General features: G+C 40.8%; 1 protein-coding gene across 3 annotated transcripts in view; it reads left to right on the plus strand.

Annotated features, from left to right (window-relative positions):
* Positions 1-12,746, plus strand: part of LARGE1 (LARGE xylosyl- and glucuronyltransferase 1) — a 276,798-nt gene that overhangs the window by 222,859 nt on the left and 41,193 nt on the right. For all 3 annotated transcript variants that reach the window (XM_002199467.7, XM_072923450.1, XM_030263115.4), the window contains 2 exons: positions 2,672-2,784; positions 4,304-4,429. In XM_002199467.7, coding sequence (XP_002199503.2) covers positions 2,672-2,784; positions 4,304-4,429 — 239 coding nt within the window. The remainder of the gene's footprint in view (positions 1-2,671; positions 2,785-4,303; positions 4,430-12,746) is intronic.

The raw sequence follows: 12,746 nt of genomic DNA on the forward strand, positions 1-12,746 counted from the left end.
TAGGATGTTTTCCACAAATTTAGTAATAAAGCATTCAGCATTCCTTTTTTCCTAGATATTTGAGATATTTACATCTCTGGATATGCCTGAACTATTTCCTCAGGACAAAGAAAATAGGGTGTTCTGTGGCTGATCATAATTTGTTTAATACTCATGAGGTGTTTGGGTCGCCACTTTTCTCTTTTTGTTTGCTTGCTGCCAAGCTTTCCTTCTCTTTTTCTCAGGTAGGTTAGGGCAGGAAGATGCTGCACTTCTCAAAAGATCAGAAATCCTGCTGCCTGGGGCCAGATGTTAATAAAATATTCCTTTCATTTCTTGTTTTTCCTCCAGTCTCTGCTTCCCCCAGCACAGCAGATGAGAGTGAGTCCCTTTTCCCCTTATGTTCAGCTGTGTGTCATCTTGAATTTAGTCTGAGATTTCACTCAATTTGACTCTGAGGAAAGCAGATCCTGAGGCAAATATTTTCCTTTCCTTATTTCAGACACTTTGCCTGCAAACTAATTGCATAGATTGAAGTTAGTTCTTTTGTTATGTTTGCTTTTGGCAACGCAACAATATAGAAGAGAACCTGAAGTTCACTGTTCTGAAAAAGAGTAATTTTTCCTCTGTATTAAATGTTTTAAAAGTTCCCAAAACACATGTTTTTGCTGTGCTTTTGGACTCAATAGTATTAAATTCTCATCTTAGCAGAAATTTCTTATTCTCATTAATACTAGCGAGTAAATATTTAAATTTGTTATAAGTATTCTCCAGCAGTTATTTTTATGGCAGCAGTAAATTAGAAGCCTAAATAGAAACCTTACAAAGGTGTTAAACTCAAGCCTGTAGGTGAATTAAAATAGAAATCGCACTGAAATTAGTTTTGATGGTGAAACAGTAAAACTTTGTGAATATTTTCAATAGCCATGATTGCATTATAATTTAGTACATTCTTTCTCACATATATTCCAGTTTTTTCAGTCCATCTGCCTCGTCTCCTCTCAGCTGCTACCATGATAGCCCCTCAGGACAGCATAATCTTGTTAGCTGCAATGCCATAATCTGCTGCTAGCATAAGAGTGGAAGTCAAAAAAAATCAGAGAATACTGCACATATTAAAGCATTTCCCTTTTCTTCCTCAGATTGTAGGCTTAGATAAATTAAGAAAAAGTGGTTTATTGTCTATGAATTATAAAAACTATTCTATCACAGTTAACTGAATCTTATCATTATTCTTTATTTTTCTTAATAAAAACCTTCTCAGTTGCATTTCACTGCGAAGCCGACAGTTCTTGCCAGCTGGAAAAACTCCTTTGCCGGTGAGGAGACCTCCCACCCAGTTTAATGCTGCAGCACAAGGAACCTGTTTCACACTGATGTAGAATTTCAGACAATGCATAATGGCTCTCTTAGAAACTCATGCATGCACACTATATGCTCCAAATAGGCTTCCCTTAAGCTGGAGAGAAGACAAACAGACTGGCATAAATAAACTGTAGAGTGTTGTGACAGTACATCCCTTCCCAGTCCAGCAGCTGGAAGCAGAAAAGTTGACTGAAGATGAAAGGGGATCCCTCCAGTACAGGTTCCAGCATCCTTGGGAACCAGATGGACTAAATGGAAAACACAACTAAGATAGGCCACAAAATGCACTGCCAGGAGAGGATTTCTTTTTATTCATAGTAGTGCCAGGTTTTACTAGGAAGAAGCTTGCCATGTCATAGAAACTAAATACAGGAAGGACCTGGATCCACCTATGTTCTTTCCCAACCAGAGCAGCACTTTTCAGGTACATTTTCTAATCCTAGTGTAGTCTGATTTGAAGAGACTCGTGAAATAAAGTTGTTTATCTGCCATTTTTAGTTTATTTCACTGCAAGGGTTTTAGGAGAGTTTTTCTTAAGTATTCAGACTACATTTCCTTTCTTTTTCTCATTACTTTCAGTTTTATCAACTTGGACTCCCTGAGGCAGCTTTTCCCTGTGCCTGCTTTTTGTAATTTCGTATTCTTCTGTGTAGCTGCTATGGTCCTTTACAGTTGCCGTGATATTTTTTTGTAAGACCTCTTGTCAAATGTCATTTGCAGATGTCATTAGTGTTCTGTTTACTTCCTCCCTCCACTAATGAAGATATGAAACAACACAGAACCCATCATTGCATTTACTAGGTGGTTTCTGTCAGCCTGCAAGGCTGCTGTTTATCCGTGCTCCTCCTTTGTGGTTCTTCAGTCTGCATTCATTCCCCACGACAGTGCTCTTATCTAAGCCTTTTCAAATCCATTTTTCAAGCAGATTTTTCTGAGACACTGAAGGAAAGGTTTTTCTGATTCAGGTTTCAGTCCAGTTTCGTTGTTTCTGCTCTTTTCCGTTCTTGTACACTAGGAATTTTGGCCAGCCAAAAAGCAACCGGGGAATAACAATGCATGTTGACGTACCTTTTTTCCAACTGAAAATTTCCAATTTGAGGATCCTGTTCTGTGCACACTGGGTGCCTTAATGGCAGGCCCTCTCAGGGTCTGGGTTGTAACCAGCACTGATCATCTGCTCCTCAGAGAAATTTCAAGGATTGCGATCAGATGTGCCAGATAACTTCATGTCGTGTTTTAGCTGCTGAATCGGCACATGGGCAGGGTGGTCCTTGGCTGGCACGTGACATCATGGGTTCCCTTTGTCTCTGCCCGTGTTTCCCTTCAGGGGTGATCTTGCTGCTCCTCGATAAGTTGCGGAAGATGAAGTGGGAGCAGATGTGGAGGCTGACGGCGGAGCGGGAGCTAATGAGCATGCTGTCCACTTCACTGGCTGACCAGGTGAGCAGGACACGCGGGGCTGTGGGACAAGCACTGAGCCGTGGTTGGGGAAGGAAAGAAAGGGAGAGGGGATGAGATGTGGGGAAAGGCAAGGGAAAGCTGTTGTGCCTGTAGTCACCATCTGTTGAATCATTCTGAGCAATATGTGGAAGAAATGGAGATCTAGTCACAATGTTCCTCTTACTGCACTGGCATTTTTACCTCCTCTGCTCAGATGATTCATAAGAGGGACAAAAGGAGTTTTCAGGCTTTCATTTTCTGTCCTCCTTTCTTTAACACAGAACTCTCCAGGCACCAGAAGTCCAAATAAACTGTGTATTTTCCCACTGGTTATTGTCTAATCAGTCTTTAGTTTTAAGAGTCTCCTGACATTTCTTTACTGTTTCTGGCAGATGAGTCCCAGATGTCTTTTAAGGTACTCCTTGCCACAATAGCCCTGTAAAGACAAAAGTGCTGCTGTCTCCGTGACACAGATAGGAGACTGAGGCCTAGAGAAGAAATAGTGTGCCTAAACATAAAAATACAGTTTTGCTTCTTGTGCTTCTTGCCAGCTCTCAATTTAAACCCAGAAACGCTGTTAATGTAATACTAGACCTGAACCAATAATTCTTGCTCAACAGCTTGAACATGTTAACTCAATACAGCATCATATTTAGATATTTGCTCTCCTTCTGAGCTACCTCTGGCTCTTGACCAGTCACCACAAAGGAAGCACACTCCTTACTGTGCACATGGAGATGTGCACGTTGTACAGCATCTTTGCAGGGTTATCCAAAAGCTCCTGAGGTTCATTAATATGATTCTTGCAACTTCACTGTGTTTTCAGTGAGGTCCTGAGTTGCTGTCTAATACCTGCATAATTCTGGCACAGAATTTTGCAGAGTGGAGGAAGGCTGCTTGTGTCTTCCCCTAATACCTTACCCTCAGATTGTCCTTTTAATTTACTTCTCCACCAGAATGGCTGCTCAGGGGCAAGACATTTTCTGTCCCTCATGGTGTAGGCTCCTCTGCAGATCTGTCCTCCATACCTTCTCCATAAAGTACCTGGAGTACTTGTTGCAAAGTCACATTTAGTAATTCACATTGAAGCAATGTAGCTGCCAGATTTTGCTTTCCTGCCCGTTGTTAAAAAGTGGTGCAGTAATCGTACCAGCAGGCACTGTGTCTTTTACTGCCTGTCACTCTCCCTGGTGACTAGAACAGGAGCCACACCTCGTGCCAGCAGTACAAGATGAATGTTAGAAAACTTTGCTGGAGTCCTTCAGCTCTGTGTGTCAGGAGAGCTTGTTCCTCTTGTCCAGATCTATATATCACCCCTTAGATTAACAGCACCCTCCAAAGCAACAGAGTTATGGAGAAAGGTTTACAGACTTCACCCTTCATCACCATTGGAATTTCTGCCTGTGAGGGGGAGAAGGAGAGTCAGCTGGGGGAAGAATTGAGCTCACCTCACACACTAGAAACAACATACCCAAATGTTTCTCTGTTTTTGTGTTTGTTTGTTTGTTTTTTCTGCTAGGATATCTTCAATGCAGTCATCAAACAAAATCCCTTCCTTGTGTACCAGCTCCCATGTTTCTGGAATGTGCAGCTTTCTGATCACACCCGTTCCGAGCAGTGCTACAGAGATGTGTCTGACCTGAAGGTATGCTGCACAGGAGGTTGGATGGGTGGTGTCCTTTGACACAGAGAATGAAGGACTGCTGGCAGAGAAAAATGAACTGTCTAAAGTAGGGGAGAAACTAACACATACAGTTTATAAAGACACCCAGACAGGCAATGGATGTGTGACTTTGGTTTTGTGCATTTTGACTACTGCTAGAAAATTAAAATATAGATGCTGCTTTGGTGTTTGGTGAGGTGTTAAAGAAGACTTTGCCTTCCTACATTCTGTACCTGCCACCTGTGCCAGTGCAGCTTACTGCTGAATTCTTACTGCTTTACCAGGTCTTAGATATTCCTAGACAAAGAATACAAAACCTTTCCTTTTTGTACTGGACAAGTTGGAAACTCTTTACTGAACATCATTTAATAGAGTGAAATTTGGAGAGGATTGCTCAGACCCTAGAGAGAAATACATTAGGAGAAATGTAAAGACCTTGCTCACTTCATATTTAGCCTTTGCATACACTTTACCCAGTCATGTTGCTACTCATTTTTTCTATGTTTTGTCCTGAAAAAAAAGAAGGCTGAGTAAAAACCTATTAATTTAATGAAACGAAGCTATAGTGTCAGTTTATTAAGACATTTTTCACTTTTAATGAGTATAAAAGTAGGATGAATTGTAATAGATATGGGTAAATGAACATCAATTGTGCTGTGGCCATTTTGAAAGACTGGACTCAGAGACTCAAATGTAGCATGCAGAGAGTTCAGAATTGAAGCTTGATTGAGCTTTGTCCAAGTGTAGAGTAAGATTGTGCAGCAGTAGATTCCATCAGAGTGGACTAGTGGCATCAGAACATAGTGAATATTAGGTACTTTCCAGTGACTGATTTTAGAATTCAGTTAAGGTTTGTATATTTGGACTTACGTTTTGAGAATGTAAATGAGGTTTAAAATAAAAGGCACAAAACTATGGAAGAACTTGCAAGGGCTCTCTGGAGACCCTCCAAACCCCACTTTTTGCAGGACCAACATAGACCCAGCTCAGCACCTTGTACTGATGAGCATTGAGTCTGGGAACACTGAGATTTCACATGCTCCCTGGCCCCATGTTCCACAGTTTGGCCACCCTCTTTGTACAACATAGAGCTTAAATCTAACCAAGTTTTCCCTTGTAGCAATTTGTACAGTAACAGCAGGAGTGTTCAATATGAACACCAGATGCAGGATGAATATAGAAAATCAATCACTCTCAAGACACTGATTGCAAAAGCTGTGCTTCCAAGAGACAAAAGTTCTTCTACATGGGTTAACTGACCTGTCAAAACATTGATTGAATTTCATATATGAAGTATGCACAACTGTCTATTCAGGTGTGATCCACAGAGGACAGCTTTTAAAGTTGAATCACTGTACTGTCAGTACACTCGTCACTAAATGGTTTATAATACCTGTTTGTAGGGCAGGATCAGCGCAGGCATTTTAAAAGTATCATGAGTTTATGCCTTGAAACAAAGTGCTGGTAGAGGTTTTAGCACTCCATTCATGTTGAGAATCATATATGACAGCAATTGCAGGGCCTGAAACAAAAAGAAAGATGTGTAACAGGGAAAATGTTTCCTATAAGATGTAGTTCAGAAAAATACACCTCCCACCTGTGACATTCACAGTATTTTGCTGTGAATTAGAGGCCGAGATTAATTTATGTAATCGAGACAGTCGGATTGGACTCAGCACAAGGTAAAGACACAGCCCTTTAGATGAGGAAAAATATTGAAGCTGATAACGAGGATCAAGGGTTTGGTTCCATTGCCTAAACACGGTTTGGGTCACTATAGGGGCTCTGCAATATCCATGTAGGAACGGCAGATGAAACACAGACCTACAGAAGGAGATGTCCTCTTGGCAAGGCAGCTGATGGGCAGGCAGGATAACTGTAAGGTGCTTTCAGTGTTGCTGTACATCTGGATTTAGGCAGCCAAAGTGTCATCTTTATGAGTGGGTTTGGAGGCTGGTGGAGCTCATCTCAGAGCACATGTCTGATCTTCCGAGTCCAGTGACTGTATTAACTAATCTGCTTCAGGTGTGGGACATATAACTCATATATAATACCTACAAGTAAGCATATGACAGAAGTATTTTAAAAACAAATTAAATCCTTCTTTCTTGTCAATTAACAAATTTATCTTTACAGCTGTAATTCAAGTTGTTTATTGCTGTATATTGTGTCACACTGCCCGTTCCATTACACATAGGCAGTGAAGTCTAAGATGTGTAATACTGATTTTCTGGTCTAAGGTATTTTAACTCAACAAGGAGTGTAGACACATAAGCAATTTCTTCAGCTAAACTGGACTTATTCACATTACTAAAATTATCCTCTACATACTAAATTAGGGCTGAAATTCTTTACCTTGAAAGAGAGGTCAGAGCCTTATCTAGTGCACTTAGAACGCCATGGTTTCAATAAAGCCTTTCCCATACTGAGCAGTTAAAGAACTGGCCCTCAGGGAGCACTGTTTAAAATTCTTCATGCAATTAAAAAAACCCAAATACATAGATCAATTAAAGTTGTGAATTTGCATTATGAAATTTATCAAAATTCTAGTTCTGTAAAGAAACCAGCTGGTTAGATATATAAGTCTCACAAAAAATTAACAAATGTCATTACCCCAAGTTAAAAATTTCACTCTTAAAATCACCCAAGTTAGTCAGTTCCATGGCATTTGATATAAATGGTACGGCACAAGAGATTTGGCACATTCTGTATTGCATGGTAAGACTGGAATGAGAAACAAGGTAAAACAAACCTCCAAGGGTAAGAGGGAAAGAAAGACAGATTTTGAATTTTGCACTGGGGGATAAAGAAGAATAGCATAGGAAAGAAGGAAGTGAATGGAGAGATTTAAATTCAAAGGTAAAGCAGACCCAGTCAAGGATTCCTCAGGCAAAACAGAGTGCATTCCTCCTGTCAGACCAAAAAGGTGCTGATTTGATTCCATCTGGCCTCAAAGTCCATGGGAGTTGAGGATTTGTCATCTCTTGTACACAGCATTGTGTCAAGTAAACTTGGATCCCCAGGGCTGTTCAGGGATCTGTGTTTGTGTGTGTGTGTGTGCAGACACTTTGCTGCTTTGTTCACATTTATGCAAGGCTTAGGGAGCAGCTGAATGTTTCATATTGCCTGAAGAGGATCCTAATCAACTTTTTCTTTTTAGACCACATTAAATTGCATCTCTGTCCATTTTACTGTTGGGTTTTTTTTCATTTTTGTGGGGGATTGGTCTGAATCTGAGGTTCATTTATGTATTGCTTTTGCTGGATTAGTCCCTGCTTTACTTGCTTCTTGTTCAGTACTTTGTTCCTGTCTGTAAGGAAATCTCAGTTACTATGATTTGGCACAAACCTAATGGCAGGAAAAGCACTGTGAAAGAAGGTAATGAATTTTGATACCTCTGACAATGAATCATGACCTCATTGAATGAGTCAGTCATAAAGTCTGGTTGTCAAGGATACGGATTCTATTTACATGCAGACAATCTGGTAATTCACAATCACAGAAATCAGATGCTGGACTCTTCAATGGGAATGTATCAAATTATTAGAATTTACACACATTCCAACATGGAAAAATGCTTTACAGCCTATTGATGGCTTTTCAAACTGGTCTCAAATACAGCTGATACCAAATCAGCAGATAGATAAATAATGACCTCATAAATCCCTCATTGGTGACTTGTGTTCTGTGATTCACTGTGTCCTCCCTGGGAATGTCCTCCACACTGGGAGGACTTTGTGATGTTGCTTACAGAAGTTTAAACAGCTTCTTTTCCATAACTGCTATACATCATTTCAGCTGTGCCTCAGACATGACCCATTTCCCCCCTTTGTGTTCCAGTCCCTGGGCTGCCCCATGCTGTCCCAGCACTTCTGCTCTGATCTGCAGCACTTCTGGCATTCTGCAGCCTTGCACCTTTTAATGCCAACGAAGGAACAGCTGCACTGAGAGGAGTGAGGGCTCGAGAGAGTTAAACAATACCCCTCCTTTGAGTGAGCATTGGAGCCAGTCAGGTGTTTGTGTCCTGCCAAAGGAAGCACCATGGGTTTGTTGGGGTGTTTTTGCGGGTAGGAGGCCTCTCATTAAACACTGGCACAGGAGTTGAAGGAAAAGAAATTGAAGAATCCTTTGGAGGACAAATAAAGACCTTTGAAAAGCACAAGGCAGGGACAGTCTGTCAGCTTAGTGCCATACAGCAGTGGCAGTAAGCAGGGGAGTAAAGTAATCCCTGGGACCATGGGCACCAAACTAGGCAGGTCAGGGATTTGAGTCCCACATCCAAATTAGGGTTTCTGGCTATTCTAACCCGAATCTCTTCCACTTATATGATTTTAAAATATCACATTTAAGTCTCTGTGATGACATTTTTTCGAAGTATACAAACCTCTCTGAGGAAATTGGTTCTTTTACTAAACCATTCATTTCTGATAAAACACAGTTTAAAAATAAAGTTTCCAGACATCTCTAATCATGGCATAAGTTACACATGTGGTACATATTTGCAGTGTGGTTTGGGGCATATTTAAGCTTCTAAAAAAGCCTATTGAAATGGCATTAAAGTGACATATATAGGTGGCTTTACTGTGCAGATTTGCCAAATGTTTAACTCCTACTGATTTAAGTGGGAAGGGTCTGACTGCCTAAGCAGAAGTTTTTTAGCAGAAAAGCTTCCTGTTTGCAAAATACCACTTGTTTACCTAAATTGTGAAGTGCTCATGGGCTTAATTAAGGATATCTGTTCAGTGCCTTGCAAAATTAAACATCTTTAAGCTTGAATTTAGCCTTAATTTATTCTTATTTTTTGCCCTTCAGCCTGGAAAGCAGGTGTATAATTATACACGATATCCTGTGCTCTCCGATTCTGGAAGGGCTAAAGCAGAGCGAGAAATTTCCAAGATGTGTCTTTGGGTGAAAAAATGGAAGAGATTGTGGTTAAGGGAACATTTGGCTAAATACTTCTTTTTGAGAGAGAAAATGCTTCAGGGGAAAAAATGGTTAAAGCTACCTATAGAAATCACGTATTCACACTTTTTGTTTGGTGGTTTGAACATCATGTTTGAAATATTTAATCTTCCCACAGATTAAATGCAGATGGTAATGTAAGGATGTTTGCTAGGATTTTTTTTTTTTTCGGTATATTTCCATCCAGATAACTGTTCTCAGAGCCTTCCTAGACTCCCCCAGCATTTAATATCCTCTCTTCCCTCCATCTCATATCCCCCTGCCAGACCCTGAGGCTCCCGCTGTGTCATCCATTGAGTGCCTTTGGTCAGAACCTGGGGAATAAATGGGAAATATGGATGCAGTTAGCCTGTTTTAGGCTACAGACGTATGGAAGTGTTCCAGGAGGCTGGCTGTGTGTAATCAAGGAGTGGTAATGGTTGCTGATTAACTAGGATGGTATTAACAGAAATGTGGATAGTGCCAAATTGCTTAATGACATCTAACCAAGTGTTAAATAGATGTGGAATTTTAAGTTCTGATCTTTCACTACTTAAATTGCTAAATGAAGATTAAAAGAAGTGTATTTTCTCTAGTCCCCAGGAGGCTGTGATCAAGAGTGGGAAGGATCTGTAGGTCAACCTGAAGGCTAGCATTGTTCCTGAGGTGTCTACCCAGATAATGGCACTGAATTTTATATTTCTAGCTGTGGTTTCCTCTGTAAGCCAGCAGAGCTCTGGAATAACTTAGAAACTAGAAGAAATAAACACAGTATTATGGTACTATTCAGCCTTGGAACAGGGATGTTGGAGTAATGAGGTTTTCAGTTTCTAGATTCACTCTCTTTCTTTAATGTGGAAATAACAGTATTCAAACAAAGTGGGTTTTTTTCCCCCTTCTGATTTCCCTTTAGTCTTTTGACAACTGTTCTTTTTTATTTCTCCAATCAATTTACTGTTGTGCACAATAAAGTCTCTAATGCGGTGACCTGTGCAGTCTTTATCGTGTACCTCACTGATACTCATAATAGTCTGTAAAAGAGTATCTTGGCCTGCACAAATTCTGCTGTAGCTGATGGTGCAATAGACCCTGTCAGACAGCCAGAACTGAATGTGAGTTTGTGGGCTGACAAAAAAGGGAATATGGTCTTTGGATATAGTGTTGTATATCAGGGTGAAGAGTCTTGTTGCTTTTTGTAACTTGCTGTTATTTTTCATGCTTTTGTATATTACATAGTATTTATCTAATTGTGTTACATTTCAAAGGCAGCCTGCTTTTTTGCTAGACCTGTTTTGTGGTTTTTCTACCTCAGGTTATCCAGATGGTTGCATAGTTAGTCCCTTGATGTTCTTTAGCACATCATTTTAGCACACATTGGCATGTGCTGTCCTTCTTGATTAAAAAGTGAGCTTGTTTGGATAGTCATCAGCTCCATTCAGCTGTGTGCAGTTCACTCCAGGCTCCTGACATCACTGTACATGCTGCACCCTGACACGTTTCAAATCTGATCAGATCTGAGCCACCAGCTAAGCCCTTGACACTTGCCAGCTTACACACACAACAGATCCTGAAGCACAGCAGCAAAGAGCCTCTCCACTGACAACTGCAGCTGTCTGGGTTTGAAATCATCTCCCACACAGCTGGGTGGAGACATCAGCAAAGGCCTGGCTGTGATGTGACACTGTGTGTGTTGATGGGGATTCCCGACAGTACCAAGGAGCCTGTCCTGTGAGAGTTTCTGAGGTTATCATCATTAGCCATGCCTGTGTTCGTGGTCCTCAGGTCTCTGGGTACTCAGAGTGCTCAGCAGCAGTAGGATGCTTGTGAAGATGAAGATGCTTGTGAGCATACAAAAGGAAACGCATGAAGTATAGGAGCAGTATGGAAAGCACACAAAAGGTTTTTCTTAACAAACGATTTTTTCCCATTTGCTAGCTTCTTAGCTTTCTTTGATCCACTCTTAAATAAGTACAAGTTACCAGCAGACAGTTTCCAGTCTATGCCTGCTTGTAAAAATGTATGCTGGTACCCTGTAAAACTGTTAAATAGCCCTTTAGGTTCCTTCAGCCCTGTGCTTCTGTTACATGTGCCCATTTCCCTGGGGTAGGATTCAGTTGCTGAGATTTTTTTCAAGCATTAATGCCTTTTGCTGCAGTTAAATACAATAGAGGAAATATGTCAAGTTCTTTTCAAATAAAGGAGATTTTGACTATCCATTTTTTGTTGAAGAAAATCTGTTATCTTATGTTTATGCCCTTGCTTACCCAAAGCACTTTTTATCTATGTGGTGGTCTGTATTTTCACCACATGATGCAGCAACATGTTACTGCACAGTTGTGCTGCACTTCTAAACATCTGGACAAATGTAAAACAAGCAAAGAATGTAGCATTACCTGGGACAAATATCTACACCAAGTAATTTGGTCCAAATCATTTCCCAAATTTATGAACTGTGTGGATGCATCATAATCTTTATTTAAGGTGCTCCTATAACTGGGAAAAGCAATTTGCCAGTATCTGAAAATATCTTCTTTCTCTACAGGCGCTTTTCTTCAAGTGCTTGTATGGTTTTCTGATATCCTAGTAGGCTTAGCAGTGAAATCCCAGGAATGGGAAAGCTTTTCTTACCAGGAGATATTTCGTGGGGTTTGGGTAGGTAGAATAGAGTGCCATAGCTTTTATGGCAGTATAAATACTCAGTGGAGCGACCTGTTGTTTGCTCTAGTCCAGGCAGAATTCAGGCTGTGTCCTGCTCTTTCCTCATCCAGTCCACTCCCTGGACAACAAATACCATGGTTTCAGAGAGCTCCCTGTTCCTGTGGAGCTGTGTTCATCTTCTTCGGGCTGCTCCTGCCGTGTGTGCTGTGCTTCAGCTCGGTGTGTTCCCTGCCTGAGCTGTGATGTTCAGAGCAAAGCTGACCATGGCACCGCAGCTCTGTGCTGTGTGTGTGACACAGTGTCTTCACGCAATTAACTTAATGGATTCAGAGAACTTCCAGAACTTTGAGCTTGGAAACATTCCCAAGGGAGACTCTTGTTTTTAACCTCTTTGGAAGTCACAGGAATAAAACTGAATACAAAGCATTCGGTGATTTTTTTCCTCATGTCTAAAATATAGCCTCTATAAAATGAAATCATTCCTGCAAGCCACTATCAACTCCCTCTTGGTTTTTCCTTAGGACCCCTTTCCCATTCACACTGGCAGCAGTGCAGAGTTGCATCAATGCAAATGGGGATCAGGCCCTTTATGCCAGCATTACAGTTTACGTCTAGGCCACTGTGACAGTCATCTCCCATTAGAAGAGGATAAATATCTGCTAGAAATTGGAACTCAGAGGGTGAGAAGTTGTACTGCATC

This window comes from Taeniopygia guttata, chromosome 1A (genome assembly GCF_048771995.1).
Source record: "Taeniopygia guttata chromosome 1A, bTaeGut7.mat, whole genome shotgun sequence".
NCBI classification, from domain to species: Eukaryota; Metazoa; Chordata; class Aves; order Passeriformes; family Estrildidae; genus Taeniopygia; species Taeniopygia guttata.